The sequence below is a fragment of the Lagenorhynchus albirostris genome, chromosome 6, assembly GCF_949774975.1.
Source record: "Lagenorhynchus albirostris chromosome 6, mLagAlb1.1, whole genome shotgun sequence".
Classification (NCBI taxonomy): Eukaryota; Metazoa; Chordata; class Mammalia; order Artiodactyla; family Delphinidae; genus Lagenorhynchus; species Lagenorhynchus albirostris.
Window position 1 is genome coordinate 9,722,799 of NC_083100.1, and position 27,541 is coordinate 9,750,339.

The 27,541-nt window shown below is 42.7% G+C and overlaps 1 protein-coding gene across 1 annotated transcript in view; it reads left to right on the forward strand.

Moving 5' to 3' along the window:
- DNER (delta/notch like EGF repeat containing) overlaps positions 1–27,541 on the forward strand; it is a 322,779-nt gene that overhangs the window by 159,393 nt on the left and 135,845 nt on the right. Inside the window, exon 5 of the mRNA XM_060151911.1 lies at positions 7,678–7,823. Coding sequence (XP_060007894.1) covers positions 7,678–7,823 — 146 coding nt within the window. The remainder of the gene's footprint in view (positions 1–7,677; positions 7,824–27,541) is intronic.

The window sequence follows — 27,541 nt, forward strand, 5'->3', positions numbered from 1 at the left end:
CTCTGGGTATATGCCCAGTAGTGGGATTGCTGGATCACATGGTAATGCTATTTTTAGTTTTTTAAGGACCCTCCATACTGTTCTCCATAGTAAATGTATCAATTTACATTCCCACCAACAGTGCAAGAGGGTTCCCTTTTGTCCACACCCTCTCCAGCATTTGTTGTTTGTAGATTTTCAGATGATGCCCATTCTGACTGGTGTGAGGTGATACCTCATTGTAGTTTTGATTTGCATTTCTCTAATAATTAGTGATGTTGAGCAGCTATTCATGTGCTTCTTGGCCATCTGTATGTCTTCTTTGGAGAAATGTCTATTTAGGTCATATGCCCAGTTTTGGATTGGGTTATTTGTTTTTTTAATATTGAGCTGCATGAGCCGTTTATATATTTTGGAGATTAATCCTTTGTCCCTTGATTCCTTTGCAAATATTTTCTCCTATTCCGAGGGTTGTCTTTTCATCTTGTTGATGGTTTCCTTTGCTGTGCAAAAGCTTTGAAGTTTCATTAGATCCCATTTGTTTATTTTTGTTTTTATTTCCATTACTCTAGGAAGTGGATCAAAAAAGATCTTGCTGTGATTTATGTTAAAGAATGTTCTTCCTATGTTTTCATCTAAGAGTTTTATAGTGCCTGGTCTTACATTTAGGTCTCTAATCCATTGCGTTTATTTCTGTGTATGGTGTTAGGGAGTGTTCTGATTTCATTCTTTTACATGTAGCTGTCCAGTTTTCCCAGCACCACTTACTGAAGAGACTGTCTTTTCTCCATTGTATATCCTTGCCTCCTTTGGCATATATTAGTTGACCATAGGTGCACGGGTTTATTTCTGGGCTTTCTATCCTGTTCCATTGATCTATATTTCTGTTTTTGTGCCAGTACCATATTGTCTTGATTACTGTAGCTTTGTAGTATAGTCTGAAGTCAGGGAGTCTGATTCCTCCAGCTCCATTTTCTTCCCTCAATACTGCTTTGGCTATTCAGGCTCTTTTGTGTCTCCATTCAAATTTTAAGATTTTTTGTCTTAGTTCTGTAAAAAATGCCATTGGTAATTTAGTAGGGATTTCATTGAATCTGTAGATTGCTTTGGGTAGTATAGTCATTTTCACAATATTGATTCTTCCAATCCACAAACATGGTATATCTCTCCATCTGTTGGTATCATCTTTAATTTGTTTCATCAGTGTCTTATAGTTTTCTGCATACAGGTCTTTTACTTCCTTAGGTAGGTTTATTCCTAGGTATTTTATTCTTTTTGTTGCAGTGGTAAATGGGAGTGTTTCCTTAATTTCTCTTTCAGATTTTTCATCATTAGTGTATAGGAATGCAAGAGATTTCTATGCGTTAATTTTGTATCCTGCAACTTTACCAAATTCATTGATTAGCTCTTGTAGTTTTCTGGTGGCCTCTTTAGGATTCTCTATGTAGAGTATCATGTCATCTGCAAATAGTTTTACTACTTCTTTTCCAATTTGTATTCCTTTTATTTCTTTTTCTTCTCTGACTGCCGCTAGGACTTCCAAAACGATGTTGAATAACAGTGGTGAGAGTGGACATCCTTGTCTTGTTTCTGATTTTAGAGGAAATGCTTTCAGTTTTCACCATTGAGAATGATGTTTGCTGTGGGTTTGCATATATGGCCTTTATTATGTTGTGGTAGGTTCCCTCTATGCCCACTTTCTGGAGACTTTTTATCATAAGTGGGTGTTGAATTTTGTCAAAAGTTTTTTCTGCATCTATTGAGATGATCATATATTTTTTATTCTTTGGTTTGTTAATATGGTGTATCACATTGACTGACTTGTGTATATTGAAGAATCCTTGCATCCCTGGGATAAATCCCACTTGATCATGGTGTATGATCCTTTTAATGTGTTGTTGGATTCTGTTTGCTAGTATTTTGTTGAGGATTTTTGCATCTATATTCTTGAGTGATATTGGTGTGTAATTTTCTTTTTTTGTAGTATCTTTATCTGGTTTAGGTATCAGGGTGATGGTAGCCTCATAGAATGAGTTTGGGAGTGTTCCTTCCTCCACAAGTTTTTGGAAGAGTTTGAGAAGGATGGGTGTTAGCTTTTCTTTAAATGTTTGATAAAATTCACCTGTGAAACCATCTGGTCCTGGATTTTTGTTTGTTGGAAGATTTTTAATCACAGTTTCAATTTCATTACTCGTGATTGGTCTGTTCATATTTTCTATTTCTTCCTGGTTCAGTCTTGGAAGGTTATACCTTTCTAAGAATTTGTCCATTTCTTCCAGGTTATCCATTTTATTGGCATAGAGCTGATTGTAGTAGTCTCTTAGGATGCTTTGTATTTCTGCGGTGTCTGTTGTAACTTCTCCTTTTTCATTTCTAATTTTATTGATTTGAGTCCTCTCCCTCTTTTTCTTGATGAGTCTGGCTAATGGTTTATCAATTTTATCTTCTCAAAACACCAGCTTTAGTTTTATTGATCTTTGCAATTGTTTTCTTTGTTTCCATTTCATTTATTTTTGCTCTGAACTTTATGATTTCTTTCCTTCTGCTAACTTTGGGTTTTGTTTGTTCTTCTTTCTCTAGTTCCTTTAGGTGTAAGGTTAGATTGTTTATTTGAGATTTTTCTTGTTTCTTGAGGTAGGCTTGTATAGCTATAAACTTCCCTCTTAGAACTGCTTTTGCTACATCCCATAGGTTTTGGATCATCATGTTTTTGTTGTCATTTGTCTCTAGGTATTTTTTGATTTCCTCTTTGATTTCTTCAGTGATTTCTTGGTTATTTAGTAACATATTGTTTAGCCTCCATGTGTTTGTGTTTTTTACATTTTTTCCCTGTAATTGATTTCTAATCTCATAGTGTTGTAGTCGTAAAAGATGCTTGATATGATTTCAATTTTCTTAAATTTACCGAGGCTTGATTTGTGACCCAGGATGTGATGTATCCTGGAGAATGTTCCATGCGCACTTGAGAAGAAAGTGTAATCTGCTGTTTTTGGATGGAATGTCCTATAAATATCAATTAAATCTATCTGGTCTATTGTGTCATTTAAAGCTTCTGTTTCCTTATTTGTTTTCATTCGTCCATTGGTGTAAGTGAGGTGTTAAAGTCCCCCACTGTTATTGTGTTACTGTCAATTTCCGCTTTTATAGCTGTTAGCAGTTCCCTTATGTATTGAGGTGCTCCTATGTTGGGTGCATATATATTTATAATTGTTATATCTTCTTCTTGGATTGATCCCTTGATCATTATGTAATGTCCTTCCTTGTCTCTTGTAACATTCTTTATTTGAAAGTCTATTTTATTTGATGTGAGTATTGCTACTCTAGCTTTCTTTTGATTTCCATTTGCATGGAATATCTTTTTCCATCCCCTCACTTTCAGTCTGTATGTGTCCCTAGGTCTGAAGTGGGTCTCTTGTAGACAGCATATATATGGGTCTTGTTTTTGTATCCATTCAGTGAGCCTGTGTCTTTTGGTTGGAGCATAATCCATTCACATTTAAGGTAATTATCAATATGGATGTTGCTGTTACCATTTTCTTAATTGTTTTGGGTTTATTTTTGTAGGTCCTTTTCTTCTCTTGTGTTTCCCACTTAGAGAAGTTCCTTTAGCACTTGTTGTAGAGCTGGTTTGGTGGTGCTGAATTCTCTTAGCTTTTGCTTGTCTGTAAAGCTTTCGATTTCTCCATTGAATCTGAATGAGATCCTTACCGGGTAGAGTAATCTTGGTTGTAGGTTCTTCCCTTGCATCACTTTAAGTATATCATGCCACTCCCTTCTGGCTTGTAGAGTTTCTGCTGAGAAATCAGCTGTTAACCTTATGGGAGTTCCCTTGTATGTTATTTGTCATTTTTCCGTTGCTGCTTTCAATAATTTTTCTTTGTGTTTAATTTTTGCCAATTTGATTGCTATGTGTCTCGGCTTGTTTCTGCTTGGGTTTATCCTGTATGGGACTCGCTGCGCTTCCTGGACTTGGGTGGCTATTTCCTTTCCCATGTTAGGGAAGTTTTCGACTATAATCTCTTCATATATTTTCTCGGGTCCTTTCTCTCTCTATTCTCCTTCTGGGACCCTTATAATGCAAATGTTGTTGCGTTTAATGTTGTCCCAGAGGTCTCTTAGGCTGTCTTCATTTCTTTTCATTCTTTTTTCTTTATTCTGTTCCATAGCAGTGAATTCCACCATTCTGTCTTCCAGGTCGCTTATCTGTTCTTCTGCCTCAGTTATTCTGCTATTGATTCCTTCTAGTGTAGTTTTCATTTCAGTTATTGTATCGTTCATCTCTGTTTGTTCTTTAATTCTTCTAGGTGTTTGTTAAACATGTCTTGCATTTTCTCGATCTTTGCCTCCATTCTTTTCCTGAGGTCCTGGATCATCTTCACTATCATTATTCTGAATTCTTTTTCTGGGAGGTTGCCTATCTCCACTTCATTTAGTTGTTTTTCTGGGGTTTTATCTTGTTCCTTCATCTGGTGCATAGCCCTCTGCCTTTTCACCTTGTCTATCTTTCTGTGAATGTGGTTTTTGTTCCACAGGCTGCAGGATTGTAGTTCTTCTTGCTTCTGCTGTCTGCCCTCTGGTGGATGAGGCTATCTAAGAGGCTTGTGCAAGTTTCCTGATGGGAGGGACTGGTGGTGGGTAGAGCTGACTGTTGCTCTGGTGGGTAGAGCTCAGTAACACTTTAATCCACTTGACTACTGATGGGTGGGGCAGGGTTCCCTCCCTGTTGGTTGTTTGACCTGAGGCAACCCAACACTGGAGCCTACCTGGGCTCTTTTGTGGGGCTAATGGCAGCCTCTTGGAGGGCTCACACCAAGGAGTACTTCGCAGAACTTCTGCTGCTAGTGTCCTTGTCCCCACGGTGAGCCACAGCCACCGCCTGCCTCTGCAGGAGACCCTCCAACACTAGCAGGTAGGTCTGGTTCAGTCTCCCCAGGGGTCACTGCTCCTTCCTGTGGGTCCCAATGTGCACAGTACTTTGTGTGTGCCCTCCAAGAGTGGAGTCTCTGTTTCCCCCAGTCCTGTCAAAGTCCTGCAATCAAAGCCCACTAGTCTTCAAAGTGTGATTCTCTAGGAATTCCTCCTCCCATAGTCGGACCCCCAGGTTGGGAACCTGACGTGGGGCTCAGAACCTTCACTCCAGTGGGTGGACTTCTGTGGTATAAGTGTTCTCCAGTCTGTGAGTCACCCACCCAGCAGTTATGGGATTTGATTTTACTGTGATTGCGCCCCTCCTACCGTCTCATTGTGGCTTCTCCTTTGTCTTTGGATGTGGGATACCTTTTTTGGTGAGTTCCAGTGTCTTCCTGTTGATGATTGTCCAGCAGTTAGTTGTGATTCTGGTGTTCTCACAAGAGGGAGTGAGAGCATGTCCTTATACTCCGCCATCTTGGTTCAGGGCCACCTCAGTTGAATTTCTAGTGGCTCAGTAAATTTAACAGTTGAAAAGAATTTTTAAAATAACCTTTGGAGAGAGGCCTCTTCTAGAGAATTATAGAGCATTCTGCGATCTAAATGCTTAGTAAGGAGACAAATGGTATAGATTTTTCAAATAATTTAATGTGAAGCTAGAGAACAGAGCAAAGAGATGAAAAATACCTTTATAATTACTACCTGATTTTTACCTCCACTACTTTATGTGTAAAAATGTCTTTTAAGATAAGAATTCTGGTAGCACTCCTACATTGTACCAGGCTCTATTTCTCTATCAAAGTTGATAAGCAGTTTTTTTAGTAAACTGGAATTTATGTATTCTAATGATGGCTCTTCTTCCAAGTGGACTTGTTGGATGATAACACATTCTGGAAACTCCTCTTTGGGACTTGCCTTTACTGCTCTGGTCCTATGTGCACCTGTATCCTGACTTCCTACTTGCCACTTCTCTGAGACTTGTCCCTTGCCCTCAGGGAAGTTTCAGTAAAGGTGTTTTGACAAGTAACCATCCAAGACATAAAATAATCAGGGACCTGTAGGAACAGTATGTACTTGAGTGCACATGGACATGGTCGAGCTGGGAGGGGGCTGGGGTATTGGGGAAAGACTTGTGACTAGGATGAGAACTGAGCTATGATCACTGGAGAAGGATCACAGTGTATTCCAGGCAAAGAGGCACCATGGGAACGTTTACAGAGTTGGAATGAGCAGGGCGTTTGCAGGCGCTGGGAGGAGGTTTGAGGTGTCTGTGTGATGTGGGACCGTGACCAAGAAGTAGAAAGCTCTACAAAGGAGGTGTGTTTGCCTAAACCGTCCTTTTCATTCTGTCCCAAAGCCAATTTACCATAAAGTTTTCAATAGGAAATCTTAGGAAGAAAGCAACTAGTTCTCTGTGGATGTAAAATACTACTGCGTGTCAGACCAGCAGTGCCTGTCTTTACTGAGACACTTAAGAGATACTTGGCTCCTAATTCCAAACTTGAAGTTGAGGTGTGTCTCCACTCCACTCTGACTTGCACAAATTTCCCAACACAACCTTGATGCTTGTGAACAGGATTAAATCCTCTGCTGCTGTTTTGAACCCATCTTCTGCCTGTTAAAAACGTCCCTTGCACTAATGTAGTGCTTTGCCCTTTGCAGATTTGTCCCTGCATGTTCCTTAGGGTCCAAGGAGCAGGGTGATCATGTTGCCCCATTGCCCAGACAGCCTCACTTCCTGCCTGTGTCCAGCTGTCATCATAAAAAGCATTCTTTTTTGATGTGAAAAGAGTCCCAGAAAAAAAGAAAATTGGGGCTTAGAGAGGCATGGCTGTCTAGAATCATTTCCACCCCCTTGTCTTAAGCACCTTTTCTGGGTAATGCAGGAGTCTTTCTCCTGGGTGATGCAGGTGTTAATTATAAGTTGTTCATTTTGAAGTTAAAAATCATTCCTAAATAAATGAATATTCTTATTAGAAAAAGTACACTCTCTTAATGAAATAATTATATCACTGGTGCACAATACTTACAGTATTATTTCCTCATGCCAGTTGGAGACTATTATTTATTCCATATTTATTGCTACCAACTATGTACAAATAGCTGCACTTGACATAAAGATCATTCAGTGATAAATAGGACACATTAATGCTTTTGTGATCAGTATTCAGCTATGATTGGTCCTGTTTTATTAGATGGTTAAAACCACATAACTGAAATTGATACAGCACAGTCAGATTGGTGATCGAGTAGATATTTATGAAAAAACCCAACATAGAATGTGACCCATGTTGCATGCCCACTCTTGAGGGCACGGAGCTGCTCGGGCAGACCCATAGAGCAGGGTGGGTAGGGGAGATTTAGGGCTTGCGACTCTTCAGAGCAGCCAGGAAGACAGAGAGTAGGGAGATGCAAGCACGTGACTCTCCAGGGAAAAGACGAGTTCAAAAGCAGAGAGAATTCTAAGGTGCTAATGCAGGGATGGAATTCAGAGACAGGGTGGCCCACAGAGGGCAGGAACAGGAGCAAAGCAAAGCAGCTAAGGTGATGACGGAGTGCCTGGCGCTCCTTTTCCTTGGCGACCGGCATCCCTCATGATGCTTGGGAAGAGTGGCCTACCTTAAAGGCCTGAGGTCTGAATGGCCACTAGCCACGCACTTTTATGCCGTGGCTTAACTTACTGCACTTTGTTTTGTTTGCCATACTTGAATGTGGTGTAAACTGTAGTCATAGTCTTGTCAGAAGAATGCTGGTTGGCTTTACATTTACTATTGTCCCATTTTCTTTTAGGTTTTGTGAATGATTCTGTTACTAAATCTATCGTGGCTTTGCGCTTGACTCTGGTGGTGAAGGCCAGCACCTGTGCACCAGGAGAGAGCCACACAAACGACCTGGAGTGCTCGGGGAGAGGAAGGTGCACCACGAAGCCATCAGAGGTGAGGGGACACCTGGGAGCTTCAAAAATGTATATTTACATAAGGCTATATTTACATATAAACACACGCACACATATATATATACACACACATATATACGTACACAGACACATATACACACACATATACACACACCTACACACACGTATACACACACATATACATATACATATGTGTGTAGGTGTGTGTGTGTGTATATATATATATATATATATATATATATATATATATATATAAAGGAGGAAGGAGGAGAGAGCAAGTGCATTTGCTGAAAGTCTCCCCGAATTTCTGGTTTTAATTATTTGTATGCAACATATAGATATATAAATTTCCATATAACTTTTAAACGAAGTACTAAAAAAGTTGTGCAGTGCTGGACCTCCTCATTTTGGTATCACGTAAGGATTTTGTGAGAAGTATTATCGTATCTGGTAGCAGAATTGAGAAGCGGAAAAAGAAAAGCTAAGACAGAGTCATCTCCTTCCCAGTTGAGACCCAATTCCCTCCTTAGACTTTGCACGTCTCCAGGGCCGACAGCAGAGTTACAGAAGTAAAGGAAAAGTAAGAGGAGGAACGGGGAGGAGGTAGGGGCTAGAAGGCTGACTCACTGTGTGTGGCCTTCGTGGACCAGCGCCATCAACTCTGGAAGACCTGAGCCCCGTCCCCTCTTCTTTTTAGCAGCTGAGGTCACGTGGGCAGGGGGCAGGGGCTGAGGACATGTCCCAAGTGACGGGGACCAAGAGTCAGACCAGGAAAGGACCAGCCATCCCGGAAGCTAGTCTCCATCACTAAAGGGCTCCCTTAGAACAATTTCGGCAGGTGGAGTCCAGGCTCCACCCGATCAGGGTGAGACGGGGAGACTCTGCACCTTACCAGGGGCCCTGTTCCATTAAGGGACTCCCATCTGTCTCACCACTTGCTACGTCCAACTCCTGCATCTTCTTCTCCATTCCCCTCTCCCCAGTTCTACACAGATTTATATTGAGGTTCATGCTACATGAAAGTGGGTTCCCCAAATCCCCAAAAAGCATGGTTTATTTTAGACCAATGTGAAGGGTAACACAGGTAAATTTTCTTTGGTGACACCTCCTTGTGGTAATGTCAGCACGTTCAGTAACAGTGGTGTGAACTTAGACGTGAGAGGTCTGGGGCTAGTGGACTAAAGGGCTGTTGAAGACACTTTCGGGTACTGCTCATGTTGTCTTGGGAAACCTGTGTCTTAGATGTAACATTGCAGGGGCTTAAATATACCATTTTCTCGTAAGACGTCCCCTGTAGGAGGCAGAATGTGATTAGGAACCCAAGAAGGTAGCAGGGATAATAATTTCTGATAAATCTTTGAAAAGGGGCACGAGGGTAAACCAAAGCCACAGCTAAATCCCTGGGGGAAGGGAGAGTGACTGGGGGGAAGGGAGAGTGACTGGCGCGAAGCCAGGAGGTGAAGCGTGAGATTTCTTTCACAAGCCGAGCCTGCCCTGTAGGTCCCGTTTTCTTCTGTCTCGGCCAACGTGGGCTTGCCTCTTTTCTGTCCTGAGGGGAAGCTTGCTTTATCAACTCCTTCTATGCAAAAATAAACAAAGTAAAGGGTATTGAGTGTTCTTCTATGACCATCAAGGCTAGGGAGGGGTGCAAAAACGTGGAAGCAGTGGGGAACTTATCTGATGAGGAGATTCAAGCTATGTCAGATGGAAGGAGTGGGGAGCTTATCTGATAAGGAGGTTCTAGAAGAGGTGAACCTGAGGGGCTGAGGAGTGCGACTGCTCGAGGTGGAAGAGGTCAGACCCTCCAAGTGAGGCTGCAAAGCGGAGGCACACGGGTCTTGCCCAAATTCATCCTTAATATTCCCAGTGAACAATTCTGCGGCCCCATTAGCCCTTGGAAAGATCATATTGGTGACAGAGAAACGTCTTCAACGAGGGACCGAGGGCTGTCTTTAGAATCTTGGGCTGACACAGTGGTTGACACTCCTTGTGCACTTTCTCTTCTGATGGATGACGCTTCCGGGGAAACTTTTCATCCGAAAAGCAGTCACCCTGTTATCTTAACACATGCGTGTTGGTGGCGTGTAGCCTGCCCGGGAGTCTCATCTGTGTGAAAGCTCTAGCTAAGAGGCTCTGCCTGGTGGCTTAGAATGGACTCATTGCAAAGGCAGTAGCAGTATTAAGCACCTGGCATGTAACTTGGCAAACATTGCCAGAGTGCTTTGTTTTTTTGTGAGAAAATGACTCAAAAGCCTTGGAATCCATGCTAACATCAGCACAGCTCCGTTATGGGTACCAGCTCCCGAGTGCCCCTTCCCGAGATAACCCCTCTGCCCCCTGCCCCTACCTCCCAGTTCCACACCAGGTGCTTCTAAAGTATAGAACTCTGCTGTTGTTGATTCTGTCAAAGCCTGCATTTACCTTCAGTGAATTTATGGAAACTGTGGCCAGTCATCCTGTCTGAGACATGATAATTACCCCTGGTGACTCTAAGCAAATGATCAGGCCGGAATTACCATGTCCATTTACAGACCTACCACATTGTTATCTTGATGAGAAACATCTGGAGGCCAGTCTCACTGTTCCCCAAAAGACGGTGGGGGCTTGAAGAGCCACGGCAGCAGTGGGAATGGGAAGGCGGGGCATCTCTTCTGTGTCCACTCGAGTCCCGTGGTTTTCTGTGATTGTTGTTTTGGCTGTTGTAGCAGCTTACGCTGTTGCTAGCAATAAAAGATTGTTGTTCTCAAGTTTCTTTCTTTTTACTGTTTCTCAAAATTAGGAGTTACGTAGCCCAGCCTTCCACCTAATGCAAGAATCTGTCGTACCAAACGAAAAGAACTGTATTTGGTGGTTTAATTTTATTGTTTCTCATCATTTTTATATCTTTTTGTTAGATCATTCATCAAGATAAAAGCAATTCTGTTACTTCCACACTACTCTCATTTTGTAATGGGACTCATTTCTCTTTTGTTAGATGTGCTTTGGCTGGAGGATATTTCACAGTTTTGAGTGATGGGTGGTTTGTGATAAAGCTTTTGCTTGCTGTTCTTAGATATCCCACCAACCTGGGAAGGTCTTTTAAAATGTTTACTATAGGGCTTCTCTGGTGGCGCAGTGGTTGGGAGTCCGCCTGCCGATGCAGGGGACACGGGTTCATGCCCCAGTCCGGGAAGATCCCACATGCCGCGGAGCGGCTGGGCCCGTGAGCCATGGCCGCTGAGCCTGCGCATCCGGAGCCTGTGCTCCAGAACGGGAGAGGCCACAACAGTGAGAGGCCCGCGTACCGCAAAAAAAAAAAAAAAAAAAAAAAGTTTACTGTAACACTGTAGTATTTGAAAACTGCTTTTGTTACAAGGGTTGATTCTTATCTTCTCTTTATGAAAAAAAATTTGACTGTTGACCACTACTTCTTCTTGAACTTTGTCACCAAGGTTGGCTGCTGCCTATTTTAATGATTCCTTAATTACCTTATAGGTGACTGTCAGGGCTCTTTGCTGGTGTGGGCCTTCAGCCTTCTTTAGATCCATTTGGGTTCCATGACCCTGTCTCTCAAGAGCATGAGATGTGTATTAATCAGGGTTCTCCAGAGAACTAGAACCAAGAGGATATATCTCTATCTCTCTCTCTGTAGGTATATATATGATATCTATGTATATATATAGATTTAAAATTTATGTATGTAATTTTAATGTTTATTATATATATGTACATGCACACACACACACACACACACATATATATATATAAATCAATCAATTAAGGAGATTTATTTTGAGGAATTGGTTCATTGTGGCTCTACCATTATGGCGTCTTGGGGAATCCAAAATCTGATGAGGAAGGCTGCTGGGCTGGAGACTCAGGAAGGAGTTGCAGTTCTAGTACAGAGACAGTCTGCTGGTGAACCAGGAAGAGCTGATGTTGCAGGAGAAGTCTGAAGGCAGAATTCCTCTTGCTGGGGGAGGTCAGCCTTTTGTTCCATTCAGACCTCAACTGATTGGACGAGGCCCACCCTTATTGTGGAGGGCAATCTGCTTTACTCTAAATCCACCGGTTTAAATGTAAATCTCATCCAAACATACCCTCACAGAAACATCCAGAATAATGTTTGATCAGTTATTTAGACACCATGGCCCATCCAAGTTGACACAAAATTAACCATCACAAGATTCTCTCCACTTTTTTTCTCTGATTCATTATTGCTCCCTTTCTACCCAATTGCACCTTTTGCCCAACAAAGTTAAAGGATTGGTTTTAAATTTTACTTTGCCTAAGATTTACCTGAGGCCCTTGACAAAAGTCCTATTCCAGGCCTACCACTCAGATCATGATGCCTTTTGTTGGGCAGCCAGGCAATTCTGATGCAAAAGTTGACAGTGGATCATAATTCTGGAAATAGAGGTCTCAAGAGCCATGCTTACCGTCTTCCTGTTCTTGCTGATTCCCTAGAGCAAATATGCACCATATTTTTATTCCAAGATTTCATTGTTAATAATTTCAAGGTCACGCGAAGCCAGTCAAAAAGATAAATGCTGTTAAGTGATATAATGGTTCAGTCCATATCACAAAGCTTTCCTATTCGTTGGCCCTGGTCTATATTGATAGGTTAATGGGGTCAGGCCTCCATTCTTAGAAGATTCCTTAGAAACCTGTCTAGTGCTTGCCTTCTGAATCCATCATCCTTAGGCTGTTTAGATGGGAAACTAGAGCTGACTACTCAGACTTTGTTTTGAGAAAGAATTGAGCCGGCCTCATGGCAAGGAGCCATTCTTAATCCCTTCTAGAGCTGGTGGCTTAGTTCTGTCTTGAGGTGTGGGCCCGTGCGTGAGCAGAGCGCTGGCGTGTTAGCTTTCGGAGATTCCTGACCTTCTGTGACCTCCCTCCCTCCTCTTGGAAGGCAAAGGCTCAAGCCCTAGGAAGTCCTGGTCTTCCTACAGATGAGTGTTTCCGGTTAGGTTGGGTTTAGAAATAAGTCATTGGCCTGAACCGGTTGCTTTATCTGTTGCTTGATAACACCTGCTGTCCTTGCTCTACACCCCATGTGGTCTAGGTAAGGGCCACTGTCCTTCCAGGAGCCTGTCTGTCTCCTATCAGCGTGCCTCTCCATCTTTTTCCCTTTTTCAAAAGCTTTTGCCCCTTTGGTAGGGCTCCCAGTGAATTCCCGTTTCTGAGGTTTGTTTCCTTCAGCTCTGACTCACAGAGCAGAGCAACGAGCCAGCCGTGAGTTGGGCGCCTGGTCACCTTCCAGCCTCGGCCCCTCTCTCAACGCCTGCACGTCCCGCCCTCCCCGTCCCGATTCCTCTCTCGCATCTCCCTGGTTTTGCTCATGCTGTTTCCTCCATCTGGAATGCTCAGCTGCCCTCTGCCCCCTGCCCTTCCACCTGCCCAAATATATTTCAGGCTCAGCTCAAAATCTTTTTGCTTCTGGAAGCTGTCCCTCATCCCCCAGTGCAAACTCCCTCCTCTCAAGCCCTGTACATTTTATTTTTCTTATGAGACACATGACATTTGGTTTATGCTTCTATTTCATACATACATGCATTATTATTTATGTTCACTTTAGTTCACGTGCCACTTCCTGGGCAGAGTCACTGCTTGTCATGGGCCTGGTACTGCCCTAGGCTCTGGGGGATGCTCATATAAGACATGCCCTTTGGGAAGGAGCTGGGAGGTTCAGGAGCTGGGAGCTGGACAGTAAATCATGGATTAGAGCAGTGGGAATGTGTGCTTTGGGAGAGTCTTGTAGGTGTGTTCTGAGAGCCCAGAGAAACATCCAGCTCAGACGTGAGATCATTGGGAGTTTCCCAGGGACGTCTCAGATGGTGAGTTCCTTGACATTAGGAGTCACATCTGGTCCCCTTGGTATCCATTCTAACAACTAGCAAGGTGCTTTCTGCATGGGAGATGCTCAAAAACTGCCTATGAACTAAACAAACAGAATAAATAAAAGAACAAAGATGTGATGGGAAACCAGTTCTCTAGGTTTTCAGTTAGATATGTAATTTGGGTTATATGTTTGGTAAATATGGGAACATGAAAAGGACGTGGTGTATTTGTTTTATGAACTCATGAATCAGATTATATTTTCTGATCTAAGGCCTTCTCACAGATTGTGTGGTCCAGACTGTTGCTGGAACCCCTTAGGCGCATTTTAAGCAGTATTGCCAATCCTTTCCCTATCATTTAAAAAAGAAATAGGTCAGAATAATTTGAACAAATGGAATCTTTGATGCCATTCTTTTCTTGGTTTGAAACCATTGGCGAACTCCTCTTTAGGTTAGGAAGTAGCAACGTGCCGGGGGGCAGAAATAGATGTCATATTCTTTCGTCCATCACTTCTCTGAGAGCTAATTCTTCTACCATCATCAGTGTGAATAAAAAGGCCCTCATGAGACCTTGAAAAGGGCCTGAGACCTGGTAGGGTTGTGAGAAAGAAATGGGGTGACAGCATAGATGAGAAAGCCCATCAAAGCATCAAAGGAAAGGCATTCACTGTATCCTTTTGAGCGCTAAAATAGCAGCTGACAGAGTGTGGAGTTGCTTTTAAAAGTTCTGTTTGGTATATAGTGGGGTTAGGTCCCCCATGGTTCTGCCGGCACTGGAGAGGAATTTCTCCTTTAAGTAGGGAATAAAACACAGCAAGAGAGGGTCAGAGTAGCACACTAGTGGATGGGAAAATACTTGATGAGCCAGTGGTTAGTGACGTGACAGAAAAAAAGACTAATTTATTCTTCTAAGGGAAGGGGGACCCTTCTCTTGACTGAACAAACAGCTTATGGACAACGCCCATTAAAAGCATCTGAGCCAGAGTATAGAGGCTGAATGCCAGAATGAAGGTGTCTTGAGATACATGTATTTGCTAATAAAAGATGGGTGATTTCTCCCACAGATTATACTTGCAGAAACCACTTTGTGGGCCTTTGAGAGAGAAAATACTTTTATGGATAACAAAAATAGAATAATAAATATTAGAAACAGACTAAATACAGAGATCATAAAAGTAAGTTCACTAGCGGCAGGACAGGAATAAAGACACAGGCGTAGAGAATGGACTTGAGGACACGGGGAGGGGGAAGGGTAAGCTGGGACGAAGTGAAAGAGTAGCATGGGCACATATACACTACAAAACGTAAAATAGATAGCTAGTGGGAAGCAGCCACATAGCACAGGGAGATCAGCTCAGTGCTTTGTGACTGCCTAGAGGGGTGGGATAGGGAGGGTGGGAGGGAGACACAAGAGGGAGGGGATATGGGGATATATGTATACATATAGCTGATTCACTTTGTTATACAGCAGAAACTAACACATCATTGTAAAGCAATTATACTCCAATAAAGATGTTAAAAAAATAAAAAGAAAAATTATCTAAAACTTGGAAATGGGCAAACAGAAAAAAAAAAAAAGTTCAGCCCAGTTGTTGCTGTTTCAATGGTCAAGGATCAGCTTGTCTAGAATTTCATGGACTTGCGTCTAAATTATAATTCTTGGTGCTAATGTAATTAAAGAGCCATTGCTGCCTTTTCTGTTACAGACCGAAGGATGATCATATCCTTGCCTGCCACAAAAATATGACAACATTTTGAGTCACTTATTATAAATTATTAAAAAAAATTGTGAATTATGTCCTAAAAGATAGATGTCTTGTCAAGTTTCTGTTTGGCATCAGCATTTCCCAGAAGGTTGAAATGTATCTCCCCATGCTGACAGACAGTTGTAGAGGCATTATTGGCTGGTGGCATTCCAAATATGTTAGGGTGAGGATTATATCACTGGTGACGTTTCTAGGGTCATAACATTTAGAGCGGAGGGTGATTTTAGAGGCCTCTTCACCTATTTTGTTTTAAATGCCAGGAAACCGAGGTCTAAGGGAGATTTAAGCTATGTGCCCAAAGCCCAACAGCTAATTCATAGTAGAGGCAGGAGGAGAATGAAGGGAGATTTCTGGACTTTTGCTCCAGGGCTCCCCCTGCTGGGCAGTGTGGCCTCTAGCGGGACCTTCAGCATTTCAGTGTGAGTCTTGGTGCCTGTTTAGCATCTTCACGTAAAGTTTTACCGTTTACCGCAGGGAAGAATCAGGCATCATCAGGTTAAGATGATTTGACCTCGTGACCTGTTGGTTCAGCACTTCTCCACGTTTAATGTGCACATGTGGGAATCTTGTTAAAAGTGCAGATCTGGACCAGTGGGTCTGGGGGTGGAGACTGAGATGAGATGCTGCTAACCTTGTGAAATGCCATGGAAATCAACCAAGACATTAGAGGTCACTCAAGACCTTCCAAAGAGACTTAGAAGATTCAGCAACCTGGGTCCCATGGTTTTCTTTGGCATAAAATACAATAGGGGAGTAAGCTCTCTGGGACTCTCATTCTAGAGCAAAGTTTGAGAAAATCCCGGTATGGGTGAGATGAGGAACGCAGGGAAAGAGAAGATCCCTACAGGTGTGGCAGGCAGCCTTTTACAAGCAGCCCCAAACCTGTTCTTTTAGATTACAACCCCCCACCTCCAGGTTTACAGAGATGTCATTGACATAAGATTGCATTAGTTTCAGGTATACAATAAAATGATCCGATATATGTATATATTGTGAAACCATAATAAGTTTAGTTACCATCCATCACCACATAGTGACAATTTTTTTTCTTGTGATGAGAACTTTAAAGGTCTACTGTCTCAGAACTTTGAGATATAAAACACAGTATTGTTAACTATAGTCACCATGCTGTACATTACATCCCCAGGACTTATAAAAGTTCCAGTTGGAAGACAAAAAAGTTACAGGACTGTTTTTTGCAGCCCCTGATTTTACAATCTGTTCTTTACACTCTCAGTCTTTACAAAGAGGAGAGATACTCATTCTATAACTCTGTATTGGAGACAGGTAACTATTATTCTCAGATTTTAATGGCTAGCTTTTAGAATACAGAAATAAGGTTCTGACTAGACTTTTATTCCAGAGAGGAGAAAACCATCTCTTTGGAACTTGGTGAGCTTGCTTTCCTTGTCTTTCCTCTCCCTGAGATGCTTATCCTTTTGTCCTAGTTTTCAGTCCACAAGTCAGTGAGCTGAGTGGAAGCCCCTGGGAATAACGCAGCTAAGCGGCTTTGCCGCTGGCGTCTGGTGGGGCTGCACACCACGTTCTTCTTTAGGGATCTGAAAACTGTCAGCCACACTTGCTCGCAAAAAACAAGTTCATTCCACTTACCATCTTGGAGAGTCATTTATTTCTCCCCATTTCCATCCCTCATCCAATGTTCTGTGAGCACCTCTAAGTGTCAGGCATGGAGCTTCACCCCAGCAAAACAGGGCGAGGAAAACCACCAGGGTCTCTGCTCTCTTGATGTCAAAAGTCAGAAAACTGGCTTTGGAAATCACTGAACTTGACCTTCCCCTGATGCCCAAATCTCCTCTGAAACATTATCAACTTCCTCAGCCTCTAATTAAATATCTAGCCAGTGACCATTTGTGGCAATTTGGTACTGCTTTCAGATTTTGAGGAGGAAAAAAACCCTTTGAATGTTCCCCACCATGTTCTTAGTATGGCTTTAAAGTATAAATGGACTCATCTGTTTCCCTGAAGTCGAGGAAATTAGAGCTTCGGTTTGATTCTGGTGTTTGCCCTATTCCTTCTGCGACATCCTCTTGCGTTTCAAGAATCAGTGAGTGGGGTTGGTGAATGGCTCTGCAGTTTATCCTTCCCAGTTGTGGAGTGTTAGGTGGTTGGGAGTGAAAGTCATGTGTTAGGGGTTAGTGCAGCATAATTCTTCCCAAACCAGACAGAGACACCAGAGAGCTCTGGGTGTATGTTACTAACGTGTCTTAATGGCACGCAGCGTTAGGGGTTTCGACATGGTATTATTTGAAATCTCCTGGCCCTCCTGGCCCAAAATAGCTCCCCACTGGCCTCCCTTGTCCTTTTTCTTTAGATCTTGGCCCCTTTTTTCTACCTGCCGAGTTACAGACTCACTTGAGGATTTGTCCACTGGATGCAACGTTTGTAGTTTTATGTACCAGACTCACCCAGTGGTTTTCTGACTTTCTGGTCTCGGCACTCCTTTCCATTCTTAGAAATTACTGAGGAACCCAAACAGCTTTTGTTTATTGGGCTGTTTCTGTTGACATTTACTGCATTAAGTTAAAACTGAGGAATTAAAATATTTATTATTTCATTTAATTAATAGACCCATCACATGTTAACAAAAATAACACCTGTTTAATGAAAAGTAACCGTTTTCCAAAACGAAAAAATTTAGTGAGAAGCGAGGCGTTGTTTTTACAAATCTCTTTAACGTCTGGCTAAAAGAAGAAAAAAGCTGGATTTTTCCATTTGCTTTTACATTCAGTCTATTGCAATGTGTTGTTTTGGTTGAAGTATAGGAAGAAAATTCAGTCTCACCCAGATGTTTGGAAAAAGGTTGGAAAAAGGAGAAGTGTTTTAATAGCCTTTTCAGATAATTGTGGATATTTTTCTTTTTTAAAAAATAAATTTATTTATTTTTTTGGCTGCATTGGGTCTTCGTTGCTGCACACGGGCTGTCTCTAGTTGCGGCGAGCGGGGGCTACTCTTCATTGCGGTGCGTGGGCTTCTCAGTGCGGTGGCTTCTTTCGTTGCGGAGCACGGGCTCTAGGCACATGGGCTCAGTAGTTGTGGCGCACAGGCTTAGTTGCTCCGCAGCATGTGAGATCTTCCCTGACCAGGGCTCGAACCTTTGTCCCCTCCATTGGCAGGCGGATTCTTAACCACTGCGCCACCAGGGAAACCCTGTGGATATTTTTCTTGAAAATACTTCAAAACTAGACAAGTGACAGATTCTTAGAGGTTAATTGTATGTGGGATCTGGACCATATTAATGCTCTTGCTGTCTGTCACATTAAAATCCATTGGTATGTCTTGCTGTTTGGATCTTCTAACCATGAGTGATTTTTATAACATCACACATTGGTCATTTGGAAAATATTGGAATTATACAGAGCTTCTAAATATTGACACATTTCATAATACAATAACAAGAAATCACATCCGTGATTGATATCGCCACCAATCTCATCAGAAGAGTCTTTAAGAATTGGTAATCTGTCAAGCTTATAATGGAAGATAAATGTTTTCCAAAATTCTAATTTTTCCTTAAAAGTTCAAATTTTATCTCTGATACCAAAAACTATTGGTTGTTTTCCTTAAAGGGACAGGCTCGCTGTGTTCACTGGAGAGGAAATATCTGCCAGAGGGCCAAGTCTGAATAACAGTGCTTTGTCTGTTAGTCATTGTTTCAAGGATAAAAGGTTTTCCATGAAAAACGAGATAGTTAGGTCATGGCTCTAACAATCCCATGAGTGTGTTTCCCGAGGCAGCTGCTGGGCAGCAGGCGTGCTGCTTGCAGACCTTCCATTTCATGACAGGGAATGTTAAAAGAAAGATGTGCATTCACCGTTGAGGTTTCATCAAATTTTAATTTTGATTGCCTCATCCAGGACATTCTAAGTGAGACTGGCTTTCTCCCCCCCCTCCCTGCAAAATGCCTGAAGATGCTGAAGATTCAGAGATCATTCATTGCTGCAAAGACACGGCTTTGACATGTGGGGAGGTATCAGTAGTGAAAAAGGCACACTGTGTTTTCCTATTATTATGAGATAGTTTTGACCTTGTGAACTCTGTCGACTGAAAAAAAAATGCACAACGTGAGAGCTGTGAGTTAAGTTTTACCGGGGGCAAAATGAGGACTGTGGCCTGGGAGACAGCCTCTCAGAGAGCTCTGAGGAAGTGCTCCGAAGAGGTAGGGGAGAGGTCAGTAAATATGTGATTTTGGGGAAGGGGGACCTGTGCAATCAAGAACACATTTTGGCAGAAGGTTGATGCTACTCACGAGGACCACATGTCTCCGTTAATGATTTTAGTGCTTTTCTAGAGAAAAATTGGTCTCATAGAATCTTCCCCTGAAAATATCTAGCTATGAGGCCTCGTTGTGCCAGGTCTTCCCGGAGCACCGAGTGCCTCCTTCCTGGCCTCCATCCCAAACTCCTCTCAGAGTGTGTTGAGGGTCAGTGGCGGCAGTGGTTAGTGACTCCATCCTTCTAGTGCCAGATGGTGAGTGACACGTTTTAGTTGGCAGCCCCCTGATAGGGTCTCGGGCCCCTCCTCCTGAGGTCTGGAAGCCACATTTTGAGAACCCTTGTCTGGTCCAAGCTTTCCCGCTGACTTTTTTGTCTGGACCTCCTTATTTGCTTTCTGCACTTTTTTTTTTTTTCGCGGTACGCGGGCCTCTCACTGTTGTGGCCTCTCCCGTTGCGGAGCACAGGCTCCGGACGTGCAGGCTCAGCGGCCACGGCTCACGGGCCCAGCCGCTCCGCGGCATGTGGGATCCTCCCGGACCGGAGCACGAACCCGTGTCCCCTGCATCGGCAGGCGGACTCTCAACCACGGCGCCACCAGGGAAGCCCTGCTTTCTGCGTTTTTAACTTATTTTTCTGAACACTCCAGTTTAGTTTGGGACAATTCTGTTTTTTCTCTTTGACCTTGAAAAGCACTTTGTAACTTTTGTCCCTCCTCCGTGCAGATGGCTTCTTTGTGACAACACTGGTTCAGTTGGCTCAGAGCCAGTTTGACGAGTTCTCTGTCTTCGTCTGCTCCTTGACGTCCCTCCCCCCAATGCCCACCCTGGGATCAGCAGCCCACTGTCCCCCGGGTCCCCAAGGCAGAGGCTCTTCTCTTCCCTCCTTCTCTCTTCTTCCTTCTCTGCCAGCAGCCGGCAAAGAGCCACATCAAAAACCAATTGAACAGTCCCTAAAATCCTGTTAAAAGCATAAAGTGAAAGCTGGCTAATTAAAAATAACAGGAATCTTCTAGAGCGGCTGAAACCAACCTTCCTGTTAAACACTGTGGCAAGCTTTACAGATAGTAGAGAGGATCAAGGAAATGGAGCAATTGTCTTTCTGAAAATTGACCTGCTCGCCTGGAGAGGAGAGGCTGCAGAGTTCACGCCTGATCTTGCGGTTGGGAGGACAGTGATGGTCGGGGGGTGGGGCGGCTGGGTAACAGGGAGCAAGGAAGAGCTTGGAGAAGCGGCGAGCCTTGCCTTTTTTTTTTTTTTTGCAGTACGCTGGCCTCTCACTGTTGTGGCCTCTCCTGTTGCGGAGCACAGGCTCCGGACGCGCAGGCTCAGTGGCCATGGCTCACGGGCCCAGCCGCTCCGCGGCATGTGGGATCTTCCCGGACCGGGGCACAAACCTGCGTCCCCCGCATCGGCAGGCGGACTCTCAACCACTGCACCACCAGGGAAGCCCGGTGCCTTGCCTTTTTGACAAGCTTGGCATTGAATGGCGGGGGAGAGAGTGGGATGGTATCCTCAGTGGGAAACTGGGTCCAAAGAAGAGTTTTTACTTATAGAGTGGTGGATGCATTGAACTGGCATAGGCTGAAGGCAAGAAACGGACAGATGTGAGAGTAGGTAGGTGGGGTGTAATTAATGGGTGAAGGTCCTGGAGGAGATGGAATCAGGAGAGGTGTGGAGGGCTTCAGAAAAGTGAGTCAAGTGATGTCAGGTGCAGGCTTGACAGAGGTTTTAAAACAAGGTTTTATTTAATTGATGTGAAATTCATATAATATAAAATTAACCGTTTTAATGTGAGCAGTTGAGTGGCATTTAGTACATTCACAATGTTTTTGCAACCAGGACTTTTATCCAGTTCCAGAACGTTTTTATCACCCCGAAAGGAATGCTGTTCTCATTGAGCGGTCACTCTCCATTCCTTCCCCCACTCCCTGGCAATCTGCATTTTCTCTCTACGGATTTACCTGTTCTAGATTTCATATAAATGGAATCATACAACATGTGACTGTTTGTGGCTTCTTTCACTGAGCATCATGTTTTCCAGTTCATCCATGTTGTAGCATGTATCAGTACTTCATTCCTTTTTATGACTGCATAATATTACATTGTACTGATATACCACAGTTTATTTATCCGTCTACCATTGATGGACATTTGGAACGCTCCTGGCTTTTGGCTGTTGTGATTGGTGCCGCTGTGAACGCGCACGTACAGGGATTTATTTGAGTACCTGTTTTCAGTTCTTTGGGGTGTTTATCTAAGGAGTGGAATTGTTGGGTCATATGGTAATCCTGTGTTTAACTTTTGGAGGAACCGCCAAACTATTTTCCGCAGTGGCCAAGCCCCTTTACATTCTTACCAGCGATACACGAGGGCTTAAAGTTTTCCACATACTCACCAACACTTGCTATTTTCTGGGGTTTTTTAAAAATTAATCCTTGCCATCCTAGTGTGTGTGAAGTGGTAGCTCGCTGTGTTTTTGATTTGCATTTTCCTAATAACTAATGCTGTCGATAGAGTTTTTTAAAAAAATCGTATTACGTGCTTTACGTCTTTGAAATACATTTTTGATTTTTCCCATCAAAGCCGAATTCCAGTTATATCCCTTTGTGCAGGAGATTATAAGAGGCACAGTCTTGGTTACAGCAGAAGAAATAATTGCAGACATCATGTGGCCGAGTTCAGGAGCAGTGGTCCCTGGGGATTCCGGATTGTTCTGCCTCTAGATTGGAGGCAGGTGATTCTGCTTGCCTGGGCCACCTTGAATACTGGTCTAGGCCAGGTCAGTGCTGGCATATCTGCTCAATCCCAGCTTATCATTGGCATGAAAACCATTTAGAAGCTTGGTTTATTTCTAGGGAATGTGAGATAAAGCAGATTCAGAGAAGACTGTACCCTAATCTTGCCTCGACTGGAAACTGACCAGGAGCCCACCATCTCCATGGGGAAGGGGTAGGACAGGCATTACCCTAACACCTGTCAGACTGCCATGAGCCATCGTATGGCTTTCTTCCCTCAGACTGCCTTTTCCTTGTACTCCAAGAATAGTTCCAAGAAACCTGGCCCAAACCTGTGTGTCTTTTACTCATCAGCAATGGGGAACTCATTCTGTGCTCAACTTCCTTTCACATATGGGCTTTTGGAGGCTAAGATCAGCATTTAATTGAGCCACAAGCATGTGTCCCTGCCAGGTTCACACTGGAGGAGAATTTCTAGATCAGTGATAATTCTGCAGTTACAAACAGGCTATTTCCAAGTCAATAGACGATGGAGAAACTGGCTTGGAAGGGAATGAGAGAGCCCTCCCTGGAATACAACAGCTGCTCTGTATGGAGAAGCAGAACAAGTTTACTGCAGTCCCCTTGGCGTCATCGCTGCGCATGCAATCGACAGTCTTCTATATGCCTGTGGTTGGTTTCCACACGGTTCTGGGCAGAAGATTTGAGCTGTGTCTTAGCCTCAGACAGAGGTGACTGTGTGTTATGTGCAGGGACATTTAGGGCTCCAGTGTGGAGGGAGAGGTGCCGAGGATGCTAGTGTGATCATCTTCCAGGAGTCAGCAGAGGCCCTGGCAAATGTGGACAGTTCCAGAGCTGTTCAGAATTCAAAGGTCATTATTATGCAGGACATCAGAGCTGTCATTTACACATCTTGCTTTCACACGGTCACAACGCTTTGGCAGGAGACTGGGGAACACGAAGCACATGAACAGAAATACCCACAGCAGCTTATACAATATTATTTATATTTTCTCAAAATAATCATGCACGTGTTTAGGTCTATAGCTGTAGAAAAAGTTAAAACATTTCGCTTTTCTCCCTTCCTTCTATCTCCGCATTATAATTCAGTAAGTGTTTTCCCAGATTCGCTGGTGTGTTTTTGGTTTGTCTTTCCTATTAACCTTTTCCATTTCTTTATATGCTTTCTTCGTTACATTTTACCTCTATTCTTTTCTTCGTTATTATCTGGTCTCAGTTTGTTTTAGTATATGTTTCAGTGCTGGCAAGCAAAGTATATCAGGTGATCACCATCAAGTGGTGTCAGTAGCAGAGAATTGAACAAAGTCCTAAAAGTCAAGAAAATTAAACATTGATGCAAGAGGCATTAATGGTTAGTGGAAACTAACATATTAAAGGAATGGGTTATATGTCATGAAAGCACCTGCTGAAGTGATGAAAGGACAGTCTGCTGCAGAAGTTTTGTAGGGGTCTGGAATGGAAGATGCGTGGGGTTAGTTAGGACTTGGATTAGGTTAAGGAAGGCTGCTCCACAGGCCAGGGTCACAGACTGTGTGAACTTGTACTGGAATCTGGTCACCCTTCTTTTAGCTTGAATTGTTTTCATTGATTTTTAAACCAAAGTCTGATCTTCTATTTTAAGGATTTCTCCACACATGGAAGATTTGGGGGATAAAAAGAAAGATATCCTATTGCGATGCCTAAAATCAGACGCAGCACCCTAATTTGACTTTTGCCTGAGGGCTATTTCAAGTTGCTAAAATAAATAATACGTTCGAATTTATTTTAGCAACTTCCTTATTTAGATTAGTATAATATTATTCTTCCATTTCTGTCACAAGAACAATTCATTTTGCAAATTAATCAAAAATACCGCCTTCCATTTAGCTTGGCTGAAATTCACCAGATGCTCATGAGACATCAGTTCCACTGCTGTTTCCTGGTGGAAAGGATCTTCCATTCATCACGTCCTGTGACATGACATTTTCCTCGCTGGAATTTTTGCATGGGGATATTGAGGCTCTTGGGATGACTTAATTTTAGTAAGGGTTGAAGTTTTACAATTCTGTAGTGCTTCCAGAGGTACCAGCATTTTAGTTTCGTTTAGATCATTGAGAAGCCTGTGGAGCCTTACTTTTATTGTCTAGCTGGAGAGAGAATTCAAGGCTGCACCACATATCTGTGTGCTTGAAGAGAGCACATGGTGTCTGTACTCGGTCCAGGCGATGTCAGTGTGGGCTTCTGCGTCTGTAGAGACCATTCTGATGAAGTGGGAGGCTTTGTGGCCCGGTGGAGGCCAGTGGACACGGGGCAGTTCAGGAGTCAAGCTCTGACTCTGGCATTTACTGAAATGACATCACTTAATTCCCTAGAGCCTCAGTATCCCTGTCCGATATTGGGAAACATGAAATGTCCATATCACAGGGCCGTGGCGCATGGGAGATCTTGGGAGTACAGGCCTGTAGAGGTGCTGGAGAAAATCCTAATGGAATTTAACATGGGATCCTATATGTGCAAGCATTTTGTAAAGTGCTTCGTAAATAAAAGGCGACATGGTACACAGACCATAAAAGTGGCATCTGTTGCCCCCATCGAGAGCCACCTTCCTGTGGCCCTTGTTGCACTTGGCATTTCAACCCTGTTATCCTTGGACGTCTCTGCTTCCCCTCATCCTCTTTTGAACTACCCAGGGATGCTTCTGGCCTATACAACAGATTTTAACTGACTTCAGCGGTAATCATTTGGGCTAGAATCACGTTTAATTTCCTTCTCAGAGTTCTCATTTTAAAGGATAATTGTTGGGAGAAAGTTGATACTTGAGTTTTTGAATCCAAGTCACCAGCATATGCTCTACATACTAGTGTTTTCTGTTTTATTTTGTCTTTAAGATCTGTGCTGTGACAAGAGGGGTGCAGTTGGCCACAGAAATGGGCAATCAGCTGTTTGTTTCACTTCTTACCCATTGTTTCCAAGCACTGCTTAGCTAAATGTATTTTTGTGTGGTTAAAAAACAAATTTGTTGGCAAATACCAATTTTAGCCAGAAATACTCATGAGTGTATAATTGTTGCCCAAGAGGAACTCTGATAAGAGGGTCTTCTAAAAAAGAGCGAAACCATCGTTACCAGCCAGCAGTAGTAGTAGGAGATACTATTTTTTTTTTTAATTATGAGGGTTTTTAACTTCTGAACTGAAATTTTAAAAAAATACTTAAAAAAATAAAAGTATAGCTAGACATTGGTACAATTTAGTTGCCTATTCTGGTGGACAGAATACGGTGGGCTAGGAGTGTAGACTTAGTGTAAGATTCAAGGATATCTAGGGAGGTTCCTTCATCCCAAATTTCCTTGACACACCAGCCTGGCGGGGATGGCCGGAATCCTGGTGTGTGAGCTTAATTCCTTGTAATAAAGGCATGATTTCCTGTTTAAATGCAAATGTCCCTAAAACGGTATCACATTAAGGTATTATCTGTCATTAAAACTGGAATAACTTAGCTTAGTCAGGGGCTGATTTTAGTAGGAGAGAGAAGAGCAGGTAATTCTAGAATCCAGCTGGAGGTGTTGGGTCTGAGGGGGACCTGGGTTTGGGGAGGTGAGATTTGTCAGCAAATCAGAGTCTTGTGTTTGGTTTTCAATTCTTCCTAAGTTTAGAAACAGGGGAGGCTGGTGGCATTTGAGCCATACTTCTGAGACAGATGTTATGCCAAATAAACAAAACTAGTTTTATTTTAGAGGAGTCTGAGAAGCCTTAGAAGTGCTCATCCGATGCCATAAATGACCTTGAGCCCCATTCTGTAGCTAACGCCTATATATGCCGCTCTCAGAGAAGGCAGGAATTTGGGCTAGCTCATGGAATTTTTTTCCTTTCCAACACAAGCATTTAAAAATTATAATTAGAGAAAATTATTTGAAATTGGCTTCTCCACTGGGCACTGTCCTGTATGACAGCACTGCTAGGTGTACCAGCCTTCATCAAGCCTGTGCACATGAACCAGGAAGTGAGATTAAGGTTCTTTCCAGCACTTACATGAATCTGCGCTAGCTCAAGGATTTTCTGTGACATGGACATTTCATTACCACCCTCTGATGACGGCAGTCCTGAGGCTCTAGGGAATTAAGCATGTGATACCTTTCTTTTTCCAATAAAGAACCTAAACCTGATATCCTATTCTGAGTCATAAATGAATTAGAAAAGAAACTTCAAGCATCAAAATGGTTCAAATATAATATACTAACCAAGAAATTGTTGGAAGGTTGATATGAGCAGTGTTAGTGTTCTTACATTAAAAATTTGTATGCAGATTTTCTCTGATTCAGAATTGGAGGATTAAATTATCACCTAAAAGAAATCGCTTCTTGAGAATATTATAGATTAATAAAAACAGTTTGAAAGCAAGCAAGATTCACCTTGCCTGTGAACTTAGCTAATTCTTTTGCCATCCCTGAGTTAGATCGTTTGCTGAGTTTCTTTTGGAAGTTGTTAGAATGATTCTTTTCCAATTATCCTGGAGAAACACATCTCTTAGATATAACCTGCCTTTTGTTCAATGTTAAAGTCATGAAAGTAGCAAACATTTAGTGAGATAAGATTTAATTAAAATGAATGATAGGACCTTCCCACATCTGCTGGTGTTACTTCAATTTGTGTGAGTGTAAATTCAATAAAGAAAAACATCCCTCAGATCAGGGACTCTATATAAAGGAAATCATTCGCAATAAGATGGAAAGAGAGTTTTTTCCCATTCAATACTGAAGAAATAGTTTTAGTTAAATGCCACGGTGTGGTGTCAGGGATCATATAATCAAGACAGACCTCTTGGAATCTAGGCTATGATACCAATAACAATAAGAAGAGGAATCTTGATTCATGTGTATATTCTCATTTCAGTAGGAGAGCAAGGGGCTGAAGAATTGCATTCACCCTCCATAAGGAAGGCTGAACTGATCCTTTATACCAACTCTGCTGTGGTTTACTTTTTTGTCTATTTGCAGGCTCTCTCTTTGGGTTGGCTTTGTGACTATCCACAAAAGTACGTAAACTGTAAAATAACCTATTAAGAGGAAAATAGATCTGAAGACCAAGGCAAAGGAGAATTCTAGGTCCAAGAGGAAAGTAAACATAGGTTAAAGTTATAAATGTGCAGAGGAAGGCTCACGTACTGGCTAAAGATAGGAATTG